General features: G+C 45.0%; 1 protein-coding gene across 21 annotated transcripts in view; it reads right to left on the minus strand.

Annotated features, from left to right (window-relative positions):
- SFI1 (SFI1 centrin binding protein) overlaps positions 1-17,870 on the minus strand; it is a 109,843-nt gene that overhangs the window by 65,807 nt on the left and 26,166 nt on the right. For 11 of the 21 annotated variants that reach the window (XR_012418818.1, XR_012418817.1, XM_065522239.2 and 8 more), the window contains one exon: positions 1,574-1,684. Coding sequence is in view for 17 of the 21 variants with exons in the window: in XM_065522239.2 (XP_065378311.1) it covers positions 1,574-1,684 (111 nt within the window). In the remaining 4 variants the exon portion in view is untranslated. Of the gene's footprint in view, positions 1-1,573; positions 1,685-14,604; positions 14,668-17,870 lie in introns of all 21 variants that reach the window. The other 10 variants (XR_010578377.2, XR_012418816.1, XM_065522231.2 and 7 more) reach the window with 1 other exon arrangement.

Here is a 17,870-nt window from a genome sequence, read left to right on the forward strand (position 1 = left end):
ATATTCTATCTGCTTACTAAAACAACTCAGTGCGTCTATTTTAATCTGAAATATCCATAAATCAGAACTCTTGTTCCAAAGAACCTAGACAAAGAAATGACTACAATAAGAGTTAATACCATTTTAAATATACAATCTATAAGAAATGACATTCAGGTTTTAAAAAAAGGTCTAAAAATGTATATTTGATATAATAATTCTCAACTGTTACTTTCCCCTTCACTTATCCCTGGGAATGTGAATATCAAGGATTAAGAGTTTTTTCTTTTCTTCTTTGTGTGTATGTGTGTGTGACAGGATCTAGCTCTGTTGGCCAGGCTGGAGTGAGTGGCACAATCTCGGCTCACTGAAATCTCTGCCTCCCGGGCTCAAGCAATCCGCCTGCCTCAGCCTCCCAAGTAGTTGAGACCACAAGCGCACATCCCTACACCCTGTTGGTATTCTGTACTTTTTGGTAGAGATGGGGTTACATCATGTTGCTAAGGCTGGTCTCAAACTCTTGCGCTTAAGTGATCCACCTGCCTCGGCATTCCAAAGTGCTGGGATTACAGGCATGAGTCACTGTGCCTGGCCTCTATTTTCTTAATATTCTATGTTGGGCATATATTTTCTCCCACAATCAATGTAAATTAGAACAACTTATTATTTTTAAAACAGGGTGGTTTCATGCCTGTAATCCCAGCACTTTGGGAGGCCAAGGCGGGAGAATCACCTGAGGTCAGGAGATTGAGATCAGACTGACCAACATGGAGAAACCTCATCTCTACTAAAAATACAAAATTAGCTGGGCATGGTGGCGCATGCCTGTAATCCCAGCTACTAGGGAGGCTGAGGCAGGAGAATCACTTGAACACATGGGGCGGAGGTTGCAGTGCACCACTGCACTCCAGCCTGGGCAACAAGAGTGAGATTCCATCTCAAAAAAAAAAAAAAAAAAAAATAGGCCAGGTGCAGTGGCTCACGCCTGTAATCCCAGCATTTTGGGAGGCCAAGGCGGGCAGATCACCTGAAGTCAGGAGTTCGAGACCAGCCCAGTCAACATGATGTAACCCTGTCTCTACTAAACCTACAAAAATTAGCTGGGCATGGTGGCACATGCCAGTAATCCCAACTATTCGGGATACTGCGGCAGGAGAATTGCTTGAACCTGGGAGGCGGAGGTTGCAGTGAGCCAAGATCGTGCCACTGCACTCCAGCCTGGGCAACAGAGTGAGACTCTGTCTTAAAATAAACGACAAAAAAAAACCCAGAATACTTTCAGAATTAGAAATTATATAGAAATGAAAATCACTGGGAAAATCCCATTCAAACTATTAGCATAACCAACACATACTGGTTACCTGAATTAGAGGTGTGGGAGGTGTGTGTGTATGTGTGTCTGTATGCACGTGCCCAGCATGTGCATGCATGCTTGGGTTTAATTTGGAACTGTGATCTTGCTAACTCTAAAAATGATTTGAAATAAAACAAAAAGTGATCCAAAGTTTGCTTCTTTTGACCATAAACATGCCAACACATAATCATCTGATAATGTGCATCAGTAAAACTGAAGGGGTATAACACGAAACCTGACCTGTAGTGACAGTCAGCTCGAACACAGAGTTTCCACTCATGATGGAAAACCCACCACTCTTCTTTCCATTCTTCGAAGACCTTCCGTAGTAATCGCTGCTCATAGTAAAATCTAGGGCAATACAAAAAAATCATATATATATATGATGATGTTGGAGCTAACATCTCTTCTCAAATCACAGTTTCATATTGTTGCCTTCTCACAAAAAAGTATGGCCAGGCACAGTGGCTAATACCTGTAATCCCAGCACTTTGGGAGGCCGAGGCGGGCATATCACGAGGTCAGGAAATCAAGACCATCCTAACACGGTGAAACCCCATCTCTACTAAAAACAAACAAACAAACAAACAAACAAAAAATGAAAACACCAGCTGGGCGCAGTGCCTCACGCCTGTAATCCCAGTACTTTGGGAGGCCAAGGCGGGTGGATCACAAGGTCAAGAGATCAAGACCATCCTGGCCAACATGGTGAAACCCCATCTCTACTAAAAATGCAAAAATTACCTGGGCACGGTGGCACGCGCCTGTAGTCCCAGCTACTCAGGAGGCTGAGGCAGGAGAACTGCTTGAACCCGGGAGGCAGAGGTTGCAGTGAGCTGAGACTGTGCCACTGCACTCCAGCCTGGTGACAGAGCAAGACTCCGTCTCAAAGAACAAAAAGTAAACACCAAGATAGATTAAAAATAGAGGCCAGGCATGGTGGCTCATGCCTGTAATCCAAACGCTTTGAGAGGTCAAGGTGGGAGGACTGCTTGAGGCCAGGAGTTCAAGACCAACCTCGGCAACATAGCAAGACTCCATCTAGGGCTGAAGTGGTAGTTCATGGCTGTAATCCCAGCACTTTGGGAGGCTGAGGCAGTTGCATTGCTAGAGTTCAGGACCAGGCTGGGTGACATGGTGAAACCCCGTCTCTACAAAAAATAAAAAATTAGCCAGGCACAGTGGGGGCATGCTCTTGTAGTCCCAGCTACCTGGGAGGCTGAGGTGGGAGGATCACTTGAACCCAGGAGGCAGACGTTCCAGTGAACTGAGATTGCACCACTGCACTCCAGCCTGGGCGAAAGAGTAAGAGCCTGTCTCAAATACAAGAAAAAAAAAAAGGCCGGACACGGTGGCTCACACCTGCAATCCCAGCACTTTGGGAGGCCGAAGTGGGCGGATCACAAAGTCAGGAGTTCGAGACCAGATTGGCCGGCATAGTAAAACCCTATCTCTACTAAAAATACAAAAATTAGCTGGGCATGGTGGTATATGCCTGTAGTCCCAGCTACTCGGGAGGCTGAGGCAGGAGAATCGCTTGAACCTGGGAGGCAGAGGTTGTGGTGAGCCGAGATCGAGTCCCTGCACTCCATCCTGGGCAACAGAGTGAGACTTTGTCTCAATAAATAAATAAATAAATAAGATAGAATAAAATAAAATAAAACACTCCATCTCTACCCAAAAAATAAAAATAAAAAAATTTGTGATGATGTCTCACTACATTACCCAAGCTGTTCTCAATCTCTTGGGCTCAAGCGATACTCTCACCTGAGCCTCCCAAAGTGCTGGGATTACACACATGAGCCACTGTACCCAGCTCTGAAATTTTTTTTTTTTTTTGAGACAGAGTTTTGCTCTTGTTGCCCAGGTTGGAGTGCAATGGTGTGATCTCTGCTCACCGCAACCTCTGCCTCCTGGCTTCAAGCGATTCCCCTGCCTCAGCCTCCTGAGTAGCTGGGATTACAGGCATGCGCCACCACGCCCAGCTAATTTTATTTTTTGTAGAGACGGGGTTTCTCCATGCTGATCAGGCTGGTCTCAAAGTCCTGACTTCAGGTGATCCGCCTACCTCAGCTTCCCAAAGTGCTGGGATTACAGGCTTGAGTCACCGCGTCCGGCCCCCCCAGAATTTTTTTAGTTAGCCAAGTATGGAGGCATGTACCTGTGGTCCCAGCTACTCCAGAGGCTTAGATGGGAGGACAGCTTGAGCCCCAGAGGTCAAGGCTGCAGTGAGCCATGAATGTGCCACTGCACTCTGGTCTGGGCAACAGAGCGAAACCCTATCTCTTAAACAATCAAAAAAACTTAAAAAGAGGGAAAATAGGCCGGGCGCGGTGGCTCAAGCCTGTAATCCCAGCACTTTGGGAGGCCGAGACGGGCGGATCACTAGGTCAGGAGATCGAGACCATCCTGGCTAACACGGTGAAACCCCGTCTCTACTAAAAAATACAAAAAACTAGCCGGGCGAGGTGGCGGGCGCCTGTAGTCCCAGCTACTCAGGAGGCTGAGACAGGAGAATGGCCCGAACCCGGGAGGCGGAGCTTGCAGTGAGCTGAGATCCCGCCACTGCACTCCAGCCTGGGCGACAGAGCGAGACTCCGTCTCAAAAAAAAAAAAAAAAAGAGGGAAAATAGACATATTTGGCTTTTTCAGGTCAGAATCTCAGAGCTACTTAAACCAGAAATGAGGTTAAAAATTTTCTAATATTGATTTTACTGATTAAAGATGTTAAAGTAAAATAAAAATCTGACTTTTCTTTGGAGACAGGGTCTCGCTCTGTTGCCCTGGCTGGAATGCAGTGGTACAGTCACGGCTCACTGCAGCCTTAACATCCTAGGCTCAAGTGATCCTTTCACCTCAGCCTCCCAAGTAGCTGTGACTACAGACATGCTCCACTACTACACCTGGTTAATTTTTTATTTTTTGTAGAGGCAGGGTTTCACTATGTTACCCAAGCTAGTCTTGAACTCCTGAGCTCAGGTGATCCTCCTCCCTTGGTCTCCCAAAATTTGACTTTTCAAATACCATAAAGTGAATTGAAAATTACTATTTTTAATTTTTTATTCACCAGAATGAAAAATATTTTTATTACTAAAAAGTAGGAATGTCTTATTTACAAACATATGAAATTAAAGTTATAAAATAAGTAAATGCCTAATAATATTCCTAGTACTTAACAGGAACATACGATATGAATTTAGCTGAAATCTGAAGAGGGGAGTTATAAACAACAGCAAAAGATGAGTAAGAGAAATTCGTCAGGAAAAAGGTAATAAGGAACACAGAAGAGCAGTGACAGATGGTGTTGATTTTTAAAAATTTTTTTTGTAACAGTCTTGCTCTGTCACCCAAGCTGGAGGGCAGTGGCATGATCTCTGCTCACTGTAATCTCCACCTCATGGGTTCAAGTTATTCTCGTGCCTTAGTCTCTCAAGTAGCTGTAACTCCAGGTACATGCCACCCAACCGAGATAATTTTTTGTATTTCAGTAGAGACGGGTTTTCACCATGTTGCCCAGGCTGGTCTCACACTCCTGAGCTCAGACAATCTGCCCACCTTGGCCGCCCAAAGTGCTGGGATTACAAGCATGAGCCACGGCACTGGCCTGTCAATCACTTTGAATTTCTTTTCATGGTTCTGCAGGTTACTAACATGTTGCTCCTCCTAACCCACTCATGGTTTTGTTTTAATTTGAGACAGAGTCTCGCTCTGTTGCCCAGGCTGGAGTGCAGTGGCGCGATCTCAGCTCACTGCAAGCTCCGTCTCCCAGGTTCTAACGATTCTCCTGCCTCAGCCTCCTGAGTAGCTGGGACTACAGGTGCATGCCACCACGCTCAGCTAATTTTTGTACTTTTAGTAAAGATGGGGTTTTGCCATAATGGCCAGGCTGGTCTCGAACTCCCGAGCTCGGGTGGTCCACTGGCCTCAGCCTCCCAAAGTGCTGGGATTACAGGCGTGAACTACTGCGCTTAATTCCACTCACGGTTTTTAAAAACTAGCTTACAAAGACATACATAAGGGAATTCACCTCACTATTGCTTATAATAATAACAAGAGAAGAGTGAAACCCCACAAATACCCATCAAAAGAGGACAGGTTAATAATACAATTCAATCAATGCCATGCGCTCATTTTCTATGAATGAGGCAGACCTACGGGTACTGAAGGGACAGATGCCTCAGAAAGTGATTTGGTGAAAAAATAAAATCACTGCACGGTATGTATAATATGGTATGTTTTTTAAAAAATTAGGTCAGGCGCAGTGGCTCACATCTGTAATCGAAGCTCTTTGGGAGGCCAAGGCGGGCAGATCACTTGAGGTCAGGAGTTTGAGACCAGCCTGGCCAACATGGCAAAACCTACCAAAAATACGAAAATTAGCTGGGCATGGTGGTGCATGCCTGTAGTCCCAGCTACTTGGGAGGCTGAGGCACAAGAATTGCTTCAACCCAGGAGGTGGAGGTTGCAGTAAGCTGAGATCAGGCCACTGCACTCCAGCCTGGCTGACAAAGCAAGACTCTGTCTCAAAGAACGAATGAATAAATAAATAATAGAATATATATATATTTTTTTTGAGACAGAGCTTCCCTCTTGTCGCCCAGTCTAGAGTGCAATGGCACGATCTCAGTTCACTGCAACCTCCACCTCCCGGGTTCAAGTGATTCTCCTTCCTAAGCCTCCCATGTAGCTGGGCTTACAGGCATACATGACCACGCCCAGCTAATTTTTGTATTTTTAGTAGAGACAGGGTTTCACCATGTTGGCCAGGCTGGGCTTGAACTCCTGACCTCAGGTGATCTGCCTGCCTCAGCCTCCCAAAGTGCTGGGATTACAAACATGTGCCACCGCACCTGACCTAATTTTATGTATTTACAGCACCCATATGTTGGAATACATCAAATATATACACACACACACACACACACACTTGTGTACATATAAACAAGCATGTGTGTATGTATACATAAATGATTATATCATACATATTAAAAGCCTGAAAAGACTCCAGAATATCAAACTAATGCCAGTGGTTCTCTCTTGGGGAAGGGGGGATTATAGGAGACTGGCTCCTAAACTGTACATTTCTATAATATTTGAAAGATTGTTGAACAGATTCATTCACAATTCTTTTTTTTTTTTTTGAGACAGAGTCTTCTCTGTCACCTAGGCTGGAGTACAGTGGCATCATCTCGGCTCACTGCAACCTCTGCCTCTAGAGTTTAAGCAATTCTCCTGCCTTAGCCTCCTGAATAACTGGGATAACAGGCACACGCCACCACGCCCAGCTAATTTTTGTATTTTTAGTAGAAACGGGGTTTCACCATGTTGGCCAGGCTGGTCTCAAACTCTGGACCTTGTGATCCGCCTGCCTCGGCCTTCCAAAGTGCTGGGATTACAGGTGTGAGCCACTGTGCCCAGCCTACAATTCTAAAAAACTGTAATAAAAAGGAACCATTTGCACATGGTAAAATGAACATATCCATTTACCTCCTTCCATTCCCCATGCCGCATTAAATAACAGCAAATATATTCAAAAAGGTGTCAGCCTATAAAGACCAAGAGAATAGGAGAAAGGGTGACAGCCAAGAGCTGTCAACAAATTTTAGTCAACTTTAGGCAAGAGAGTTGCAGATGAATCACCAGATAAAGGAGATAATTAAGTGTCTTGTTGTGGGGGAAGAAGGGAGACAAGAAGCACCCACCTGGTGGCACAGGCTCCCCAGAAAGGGGTGGAAATGAGAAGTATCAGGAGACGAGGAGCTGTGGACCGAGATGAAAACACAGGATTCTTTACAAGCCTGTGTGTCAGAAGCGGTTAGACCCCTGGATCCCATTATTCACTCAAGCAGAGACTCAGGTATATCTCTGGAGAAGCGAGCCACAGGAGAACTGGACTCCAGAATACTAGGCAAAGCTTGGGAGATGGTCCTAGACCAAAAGTCTACATACTGAACAATGAGACCTACCATCCCTTTTCCTGCTTGCAGCCAAGCTTATAATTAACACCTTCGGCTGGGCGCAGTGTCATGTTCATAATCCCAGCACTTTGGGAGGCCAAGGTGGGTGGATCACTTGAGGGCAGCCCGAGACCAGCCTGGCCAACATGGCAAGACCTCCATCTCTACTAAAAATACAAAAATTAGCCGGGCATGGTGGTGCATGCCCATGGTCTCAGTTACTTGGGAGGATGAAGCAGGAGACTCACATGAACCTGAGAGGTAGAGGTTGTAGTAAGCCGAGATCATACCACTGTACTCGAGCCTGGGTGACAGAGTAAGATTCTGTTTAAAAAAAAAACAGAAAAAAAAAACCAAACTGTAGGCCGGGCACGGTGGCTCAAGCCTGTAATCCCAGCACTTTGGGAGGCCGAGACGGGCGGATCACGAGGTCAGGAGATCGAGACCATCCTGGCTAACACGGTGAAACCCCGTCTCTACTAAAAATACAAAAAAAAAATAAGCCGGGCGAGGTGGCGGGTGCCTGTAGTCCCAGCTGCTCGGGAGGCTGAGGCAGGAGAATTGCGCGAACCCGGGAGGCGGAGCTTGCAGTGAGCGGAGATCTGGCCACTGCACTCCAGCCTGGGCGACAGAGCCAGACTCCGTCTCAAAAAAAAAAAAAAAAAACACCAAACTGTAGGCCGGGCGTGGTGGCTCACGCCTGTAATCCCAGCACTTTGGGAGGTTGAAGTGGGTGGATCACAAGGTCAGGAGTTCGATACCAGCCTGGCCAAAAGGGTGAAACCCCATCTCTACTAATAATACAAAAATTAGCCAGGCATGGTGGTGGGCACCTGTAATCCCAGCTACTCAAGAGGCTGAGGCAGGAGAATTGCTTGAACCTCGGAGGCGGAGGTTGCAGTGAGTCAATCGCGCCACTGCACTCCAGCCTGGGTGACAGAGCAAGACTCAGTCTCAGAAAAAAAAAAGTTAAATAAATAAATACAAATTTAAAAATTTTAAAAATTACCACCTTCATCTCCATCCCACCCCATACCAGAAGGAGTTGGAGGGTGTCTCTTTTGTCTGGGGAAAACTGATCAACCTAAGGGGAAAGGTCTTCAGAGACACAGACAGCTAGATTCCCTGGTGAAATCTACCCCAAAGCCTATAGTGAAGCCTTCAAGTTGTAAGTCCTCATGCTTACATATAAAAGCTTCTGGCTGGGTGTGGTGGCTCACACCTGTAATCCCAGCACTTTGGGAGGCCGAGGCAAATCACCTGAAGTCAAGAGTTTAAGACCAGCCTGACCAACGTGGTGAAACCCCATCTCTACTAAAAATTCAAAAAGTAGCCAGGCGTGGTGGTGCATGCCTGTAATCCCAGCTACTCGGGAGGCTGAGGCAGGAGAATCACTTGAATCCAGGAGGCGGAGGTTGCAGTGAGCTGAGATTGCGCCGTTGTACTCTAGCCTAGGCAACAGAGTGAGACCTTGTCTCAAAAAAAAAAAAAAAAGGCTTCTAAAATTAGCTTTTTAGGGCCCTGCTGTTTTTTTTTTTTTTTTTTGAGACGGAGTCTTGCTCTGTCACCCAGGCTGGAGTGCAGTGGCCGGATCTCAGCTCACTGCAAGCTCCTCCTCTCGGGTTCACGCCATTCTCCTGCCTCAGCCTCCCGAGTAGCTGGGACTACAGGCACCCGCCACTTCGCCCGGCTAGTTTTTTTTTTGTATTTTTTAGTAGAGACGGGTTTTCACCATGTTAGCCAGGATGGTCTCGATCTCCTGACCTCATGATCCGCCCGTCTCGGCCTCCCAAAGTGCTGGGATTACAGGCTTGAGCCACCACGCCCGGCCATCTGCTGTTAAATATAAACAGACAATATAAGAATCTCTTGACATTTGAGGAAAGGCTCCAACATGGCACAGTGACCAAAAACGCAAAGAAAAAAGGATCTTAGAAGACACACAGTGTAAGCAGATAAAAATCTTAAAAACAAACCACATTATCCTCAAAAAATTTTGAGCCTCCAGGATACTATTAAAAAGAAAGGAAACATGCAGAGAACAAAAGCAGCTTTTAGAAATTAAAAAGGGAACATGCAGAGAACAAAAACAAGCTCTTGGAAATTAACAATATGACAGCAGAAATGAAAAAAAAATCTATAGGTGACACAAAAAGTTGGTTGGTCTTGTAGGCCACGGTAAGGACTATGGGCTTTTACTTTCAGCAGGAAGCCACTGGAAGTCTGACAGAATGATGTGACTTGATTTACTCAGACTACCTACTGAGAAGATACTGACGAGGGGCAAGACAGGAAGCAGGAGACCAATGAGGAGTCACTGGAGTCACTTGAGGGAGAGATGCTGATGGCTTGCACCAGGTGGTAGCTACTAGAGGTCTCAAAAGTGGCTGGATTCTGAATGCATTTTGAAGGTTGAAGCAATATGATTTTGGCACTTCACATTTTAAATTGGGGTGTGAAAGAATAAGAGGTGTGAAGGATGACTTCACCGTTTCTGACCTGAGCACTTGGAAGGATGGAGTTTCCCCTGAGAGGGGGAAGATGACGATTTCAGTTTTGGAGATACTATGGTGTGACACCCAGTGGAGCTGTCACGTATGTAAAAGTCCAGAGTTTCAAGGCAGAGGTCTTGGCTGGGCATACACATCTGAGAATTACTGTGAGATTTGATGAGATTTCGGCTGTGGGGCAGCTAGAGAAGCAGTGCAAAGACTAGGTGTTGGGGTATTTAGATGAGGAAGAAAACAAAGGAGAGTTAGAAGGGGCAGTCAAACGGGTAGGAGAAAAAACAAGAGGATGGTAACTAGAAGCTGGGAGAAGAAAGCGATTCTAGAAGAAGGAAATGATGGACTCTCTAATGCTACCTGGTAGGTCAAGTTAAAGAAAGTTTAGGAATTCATCATTGACTGTAGCAAATTTAGTGACTTTAACAAAAACAGGAGAAATTCATCATGTGAAACACAGGAGAGGCTGCAGCAGTCAGGGACATTTCTGAAGTGAGGGTCTTTGATGTCTAGGTGCTACCCAAGCCATATATGAAGCTGCCTTAATATGTGAGGTGTGCCATTCACAGCTAAGTAGTTGGAAATCAATCTCATGAAGCCCACTAAGACTGAATATCCGCACCCCAATTTTGACCTGCGGGCGCTGCCCCGTGACTCCCACTAAAACCCATTAAGAAGCTGTGTCCTTAAGGACTGAAGAAAAATTATACTCTGGAGAAATTGTACTTAAAAAAAAAAAATGGATGGCCGGGCGCGGTGGCTCAAGCCTGTAATCCCAGCACTTTGGGAGGCCGAGACGGGCGGATCACGAGGTCAGGAGATCGAGACCATCCTGGCTAACACGGTGAAACCCCGTCTCTACTAAAATACAAAAAAAATTAGCCGGGCGAGGTGGGGGGCGCCTGTACTCCCAGCTACTCGGGAGGCTGAGGCAGGGGAATGGCGTGAACCCGGGACGCGGGGCTTGCAGTGAGCTGAGATCCGGCCACTGCACTCCAGCCTGGGCAACAGAGCCAGACTCCGTCTCAAAAAAAAAAAAAAAAAAAAATGGTTAAGGATGGGTGCAGAGGCTCATGCTGTAATCCCAGCACTTTGGGAGGCTGAGGCAGGTGGATCATCTGAGGTTAGGAGTTCAAGACCAACCTGACCAACATGGTAAAACCCCGTATCTACTAAAAATACAAAAAATAGCCAGGCGTGGTGGCGCATGCCTGTAGTCCCAACTATTTGGGAGGCTGAGACAGGAGAATTGCTTGAACCCAGGAGGCGAAAGTTGCAGTGAGCCAAAATCCCACCATTGCACTCCAGCCTAGGCAACAAGAGCAAAACTCTGTCTCAAAAACAACAACAAAAAACAAAGCTAAAACATTAAGCACATAAAGGCATTATTCTGCAGTTTGTGGCATGGTATTATTCCCGCCCAACACACCTAAAATTGAGAAATAAATAACTCAGTATGGAAAAAGACTAAAAACAAAGATCAGGATGCCCAGTGTTCCCCCAAGTAACAAAGAACCCACTTGATTTTAACAGATTGATATTTGATATTGATATATAGATATTGGAAAATAACTATCCCTTCACAAGTGTCTAAGTCAATGGAAACAGTATCAAAATTCTAATTTCGGTAGCTGCTTAGAAAACAAATATTCTCACTCTATCATTTTCTGTAACTTGCAAAATTGAGGCCTACAGGTATAACTATCCTCAGATCAAATAATTAGGTAGGGCCTGGGTTACAACCAAAGCTCAGGTCTCCTTAATTCTAGTCCAGTATTCTTTCCTCTACACCCAGCCACCACTGAAGAGCGAAGACGTGAAAAACAGCACAATGCAACTGTTTTAAAGCAGTGTAGCAGTGTCAGCTAGCAGTCACTGGTAACCCAACACCCACGGCCAAGCCCTTTTTCTCATCAGTATCCACTACAGAGGACAGAAAGATTTCTTTCCCAACCTCCTCTGTAGCGAAAGGTGGCCGGTGACAAAACTCTGGCCAATGAGGCAGAAGCAGAATGTGGTGGGGAACTTCCAGGGAAGTTTTCCTTCCTGATAAAGAGATCAAATGGACGCCTCCCTTACCCCCACCTTCCTGTAAAGTTAGAACAGTCATCTTGCAACTACGAAGTGTCACCTATGAGGACAAAGGGCCAAAGTGCTAAGGATGTTGAACTAGAAAGGTACTAGAAGCCTGAGCCTGAAACTACATGACTGAACAGTTGAAGCAATACCAGTAACTGCCAATCTCCAGATGGCTTGTTTAAAAAAAAGAAAGTAAATCCCCTCATGCCTATAATCCTAATACTTTGAGAGGCTGAGGCAGGGAGGATCGCTTAAGCACAGGAGTTCAAAACCAGTCTGGAAAACATAGTGAGACCCCTGTCTCTAAAAGTAAAAAAATTTAACAATTTTTTTTTAAAAAAGGAAAAAGCAAATCTCAATTTGTTTCAGCCATTGTTAGACTTTCTCTTAAAGTCAGTGTACTTCTAACATACAATCAGCATTTCCCAAGGACTTGGAAAGCATTATTTGAAGTGAGGTTCCCAGTCAAATATGGTTCAAATATCGATAAATAAAATTGCGTAAAAAATGGATTTCAGGGCCGGGCATGGTGGCACACGCCTGTAATCCCAGCATTTTGGAAGGCCATGGCAGGTGGATCACCTGAGGTCAGGAGTTCAAGACCACCCTGGCCAAAATGGTGAAACCCCTTCTCTACTGAAAATACAAAAAATAGTAGGGCATGATGGCGTGTACCTTTAATCCCAGCTAACCAGGAGACTGAGGCAGGAAAATTGCTTGAATCCAGAAAGTGGAGGTTGCAGTGAGCCAAGATTGTGCCACTGCACTCCAGCCTGGGCAACAAGAGCAAAACTCCATCTCAAAAAAAAAAAAAGACAAAAAACAAAAACCAAAACAACTAGATTTTAGGAAAATAGTGGAGGTAGCAACACAGTTTTCAATCTTTGGATCCCCAAGTCGCATCTGAGAAACCTAACAATAGGAGAACCCCAAAACAGCCAATGAGTAGTCACTGGAAGGTAGAGACGCCCAATTTGAGATGAGCAGCTGAAACTATAAGTTTTATCTTCTCCAGCACCAGGGCTCACATAAGAACTGAAACAGCTAGAGCAGACCAGCCCCTAGGGAATCTCAAAACTGACCTGCCAGGGTACCCTTCTAGGACAGGGCTTCATATGGAGGAGAAACAGCCACGGGTAGAAAAAAATTTGAGCAGGGGAGGGTCAAAAGAGACAAGGAAAAAGAAGATCCAGACCAAGTGTGGTAAGGGAACAAAACCAGGATACCCCATAAAAAAAGCCACTATATATCTGAACCCTAAACAAAAACAACAGAAGCAGTTCTATGAAATTAGTAAAAATTAACTGAACCTTGACTCACTCTAAAAGCTCAGGATAATAAGGCAAGTGTGGTGGCTTGTGCCTACAGTCTCAGCTACTTGGGAGGCTGAGGCAGAAGGATTACTTGAGCCCATGAGTTCAAGGCTGCAGTGAGCTATGATCACACCACTGCAGGGCAATATAGCAAGACCTCGTCTCTAAAGAATATATAAAGACATAAATTTAAATATTAAAATTCAGGAAAACTAATTTCACATAAAAATAAGTAATAAAATTAGCCGGGCATGGTGGTGCACATCTGTAATCCTAGCTACTTGGGAGGCTGAGGCAGGAGAATCGCTTGAATCCAGGAGGCAGAGGTTGCAGTGAGCCGAGATCGCGCCACTGCACTCCAGCCTGGGCGACAGAGTGAGACTCTGTCTCAGCAAAAAGAAAAAAAGAAACAAACAGACAAAAAAAGGCCAGGCGCAGTGGCTCACGCCTGTAATTTGAACCCTTTGGGAAGCTAAGGCAGGCGGATCACAAGGTCAGGATTTCGAGACCAGCCTGACCAACATGGTGAAACGCCGTCTCTACTAAAAATACAAAAATTAGCTGGGTGTGGTAGCGCGCATCTGTAATCCCAGCTACAAGGGAGGCTGAGGCAGGAAAATCGCTTGAACCCGGGAGGTAGAGGTTGCAGTGAGCCGAGATCACACCACTGCACTCCAGCGTGAGCAACAGAGCAAGACTCTGTCTGAAAAAAAGAATAAAAATAAAAATAAAAAAGTATTTGAGGCTGGGCGCAGTGGCTCATGCCTGTAATCCTGGCACTTTGGGAGGCTGAGTTGGGCAGATCACCTGAGGTCAGGAGTTTGAGACCAGCCTGGCCAACATGGTCTCTACTAAAAATAAAAAAGTTAGCTGGGTATGGTGGCGCGTGCCTGTAGTCCCAGCTATGTGGGAGGCTGAGGCAGGAGAATCGCTTGAACCCATGAGGCGGAGGTTGCACTGAGCTGAGATCATGCCACTGCACTCCAGCCTGGGCGACAGGGTGAGATGCAATCTCAGGAAAGAAAAAGAAAAAAAAAAAGCATTTGAAGTTACATGAGGAAAGAAGATAAGGAGCAGAATAACATGCATATAAACACAAGTATGTCAGAAAGATTTGTCCACAAAAAAGAAAAAAAAAAACCTTGTTCATAATCTCAAAACGAGATAAAAGATTATAAGAAAATAAATTCAAAGCTTCTGAAAACTAAGACAAGCAATGTATCTTCAAAAGAGCAAAAATTAGACTGACAGCTTAAAAATGGAAGCCATAAGACAGTGATGGAATATCTTCCAGGTGCTGGGAAAAAAACAGCAGCCCAGACTCCCATACCCAGTGAAAATATCCTTCAAAGGTGAAGATGGAATAAAATATTTTTAGACAGACAAAATCTGAGAGAATTTCTCACCAGCAGACCTACCTGAAAGAAAATACTCTGGGACCTTCTAATGACAGGAGAAGGAAAATTATCACAGATAGAAACCTGGAGATGTGAGAAGAAAAAGGGCAACAGAAAGGGTAAATATTTGTTGTAATGTTGGGGCAAAAAAAGAAAAATAAATGAAAAAGGAAGGGTAAATAGGGTAAATATGTGAATAAATCTAAATAAATATTGGCTATACACAATGAAAATAATAGGCTGGGCACAGTGGCTCACGCCTGTAATCCCAGCACTTTGCAAGGCTGAAGCGGGTAGATCACCTGAGGTCAGGAATTTGAGACCAGCCTGGCCAACATGATAAAACCTTGTCTCTACAAAAATACAAAAATTAGCCGGGTGTGGTGGCTCGCACCTGTAATCCCAACTACTCAGGAGGCCGAGGCTTGAATCCAGGAGGCGGAGGTTGCAGAAAGCTGAGATTGTGCCACTGCACTGCAGCCTGAGCGACAGAGTGAGACTCCGTCTCAAAAAAATAAAATGAGGGTAATAATGCTTTATAGATTTAAAAATATACACAAAGAGAGGGAGATGGGCAGAGCTAAAGTATTCTAAGGACCCTGTCTTATCTAGGAAGGGGGTAAAAAACCAATTAACATTAGATTCTGGTAAGTTACAAATATACATTCATATTTGAATGAAAATACACATTCACATTTGTAACTTATCAGGGCAGTCAGTAAAGGAAGAGTAAAAGAGAATATAATTTCTAAGCTAACAGTGGAGAAGTCAATAAATATGCAATGAATTAAACAAAAATGAGAAAATTCTGACAATAGCAATTTAGATCAATTTTCCCAATGAACAACAAAAAAAGCAGAGCAAAAAAAATTTATTTAATGCACTAAAGAGCTACCAAGGCAGTGAAGGACGACATGTCCAAGATCCAGGAGAAGAAGGTAATATAGAGGTGAACGATGGCTAGCACTTGCAGCTGGGATGGGCTACAGCTGAAAACAAGGGGTTAACATGATCAGCTCTGCTGCCCTGCTTGCTTTTGGTCACTTGTTTTTTTTTTTTTTTTTTTTTTTTTTTTTTTTTTTTTTTTTTTTTTTTTTCTTTGAAGCTAAAGGCCACACCACTGAACACTACAACTATTTTTTTTTTTTTTTTTTTTTTTTGAGACAGATCCTCTGATCCTCTTTCTGTTGCTCAGGCTGGAGTGCAGTGGCACGATCTCGGCTCAATGCAACTTCCGCCTCCTGGGTTCAAGCAATTCTCCTGCTCCAGCCTCCCAAGTAGCTGGGATTACAGGCACCCACCACCATGCCCGGCTGATTTCTTTGTATTTTTAGTAGAGACAAAGTTTCACCACGTTGGCCAGGTTGGTTTCAAACTCCTGACCTCAAGTAATCCGCCTGCCTTGGCCTCCCAAAGTGCTAGGATTACAGGTGGGAGCCACCATGTCCAGCCTGAACACTTAAACTTAACTTTCATTGGCTACTTTGTAGATAACATTCACAGGTCACCATGGCAATGGTCACTTCAGTTATTTCTCAGGAATCTGGGCTAGCTGCTGCCCAGTTCAAACTGATGGAGACCACCAACCCTTCAACTGGGCCTGTGAAGGAGTCCTAGAGGGTCTTTTGATGCTTGAGGGCCAAAAACTCCACCCTCAGATCATGTTAATGCCTCTATTTTCTGTACATGTGTTCTATGACATGCCATGAACCCTGACTACACTTGTACACAATGAATGTTACTTCATTATCCCCACTGCCAATCCACCTCAATCCACCCCACACCTTAAACCACCCCACTTCCCTAGCCCACAAATATCCCTAAGGCTTATCTTTGGGGAGGCCGGTTTGAGACCTGTTCTCCCACCTCCTCGCTCAGTGGCCTTGCAAGTAAGTTTTTTCTCTTTTGCAAAACCTGTGTCACAGTGATTGATTTACCACGCATGGGCAGAATGGACCTAGACCTGGCCGGTAACATAGCCACATCAGGAGCTTCACTGTAAACATACAAAAAGGAACAGATGGAACAGCAGGAATCCTCATAAAGTATACAAAGAAAAGATTTCAGAAAACACACACAGGCCAGGTTTGCTTGAGAGACATTGAATGAAGGAGTCAGACTCAAAAAATGAAACAGGAAAGATTATAGCAAGGGAAAGAAAAGGGGAAGAGGGGAGCAGGAGGGAACCCAAGACATTTCAGTTTTTAAGTGCTTACACTCTCGAAGGCTGCCAATTCTCCTTTTGAAACATACCTTGCACTGGTCCCTTCTCTCCAGCTCCCCTGCCTTCTGTACGGGGACTCCTGTGACTCTCTGTTGCAGTCCATTCTCAGCACTGCAGCTAAAGCAATTATAACCCAAAACCACAGCAATGGGCAGCATTGGTCTATACAAAATCAGGCTATGACAGAGGGATTTGCTGCTAAAATTTCACTTCCTTTGCTAAAGCCAATTTTTTCCCCCAGGTTCTGCACTTGATCAAGCCAATCTGTCAGTCTGACCAGTGCCCTGAAAGAGCTCAATTACTTCTCTTGGGCAAACACTTTTCCCAAAGAGATCTTATCTATCCTGGTTTACTTAAGTATGGTTCTTTTTTATTCTTATTTTTATTTATTTATTTATTTGAGACAGTCTCACTCTGTTGCCCAGGTTAGAGTGCAATGGCACAATCTCGGCTCACCACAATCTCTGCCTCCGGGGTTCAAGTGGTTCTCCTGCCTCAGCCTCCCAATTAGCTGAGATTACAGGCATATGCCACCACGCTCAGCTAATTATCTTTTTTTTTTTTTTTTGAGACAGAGTCTTGCTCTGTCACCCAGGCCAGAGTACAGTGGTGCAATTGCGGCTCACTGCAGGCTCCGCCTCCTGGGTTTACGCCATTCTCCTGCCTCAGCCTCCTGAGCAGCTGGAACTACAGGCGCCCGCCACCACACCTAATTTCTTTTTGTATTTTTAGTAGAGATGGGGTTTCACTGTGTTAGCCAGGATGGTCTCGATCTCCTGACCTCATGATCTGCCCACCTCAGCCTCCCAAAAGTGCTGGGATTAGAGGCGTGAGCCACCGCGCCTGGCCTTTTTTTTTTTTTGAGAGGGCCTTTCACTCTTGTTGCCGAGGCTGGAGTGCAATGGCGTAATCTTGGCTCACTGCAACCTCTGACTCCTGGGTCCAAGCAGTTCTCCTGCCTCAGCCTCGCGAGTAGCTGGGATTACAGGCATGCGCCACCATGCCTGGCTAATTTTGTATTTTTAGTAGAGACAGGGTTTCTCCATGTTGGTCAGGCTGGTCT

Source organism: Macaca fascicularis, chromosome 10 (assembly GCF_037993035.2).
Source record: "Macaca fascicularis isolate 582-1 chromosome 10, T2T-MFA8v1.1".
In the NCBI taxonomy this organism is placed as follows: Eukaryota; Metazoa; Chordata; class Mammalia; order Primates; family Cercopithecidae; genus Macaca; species Macaca fascicularis.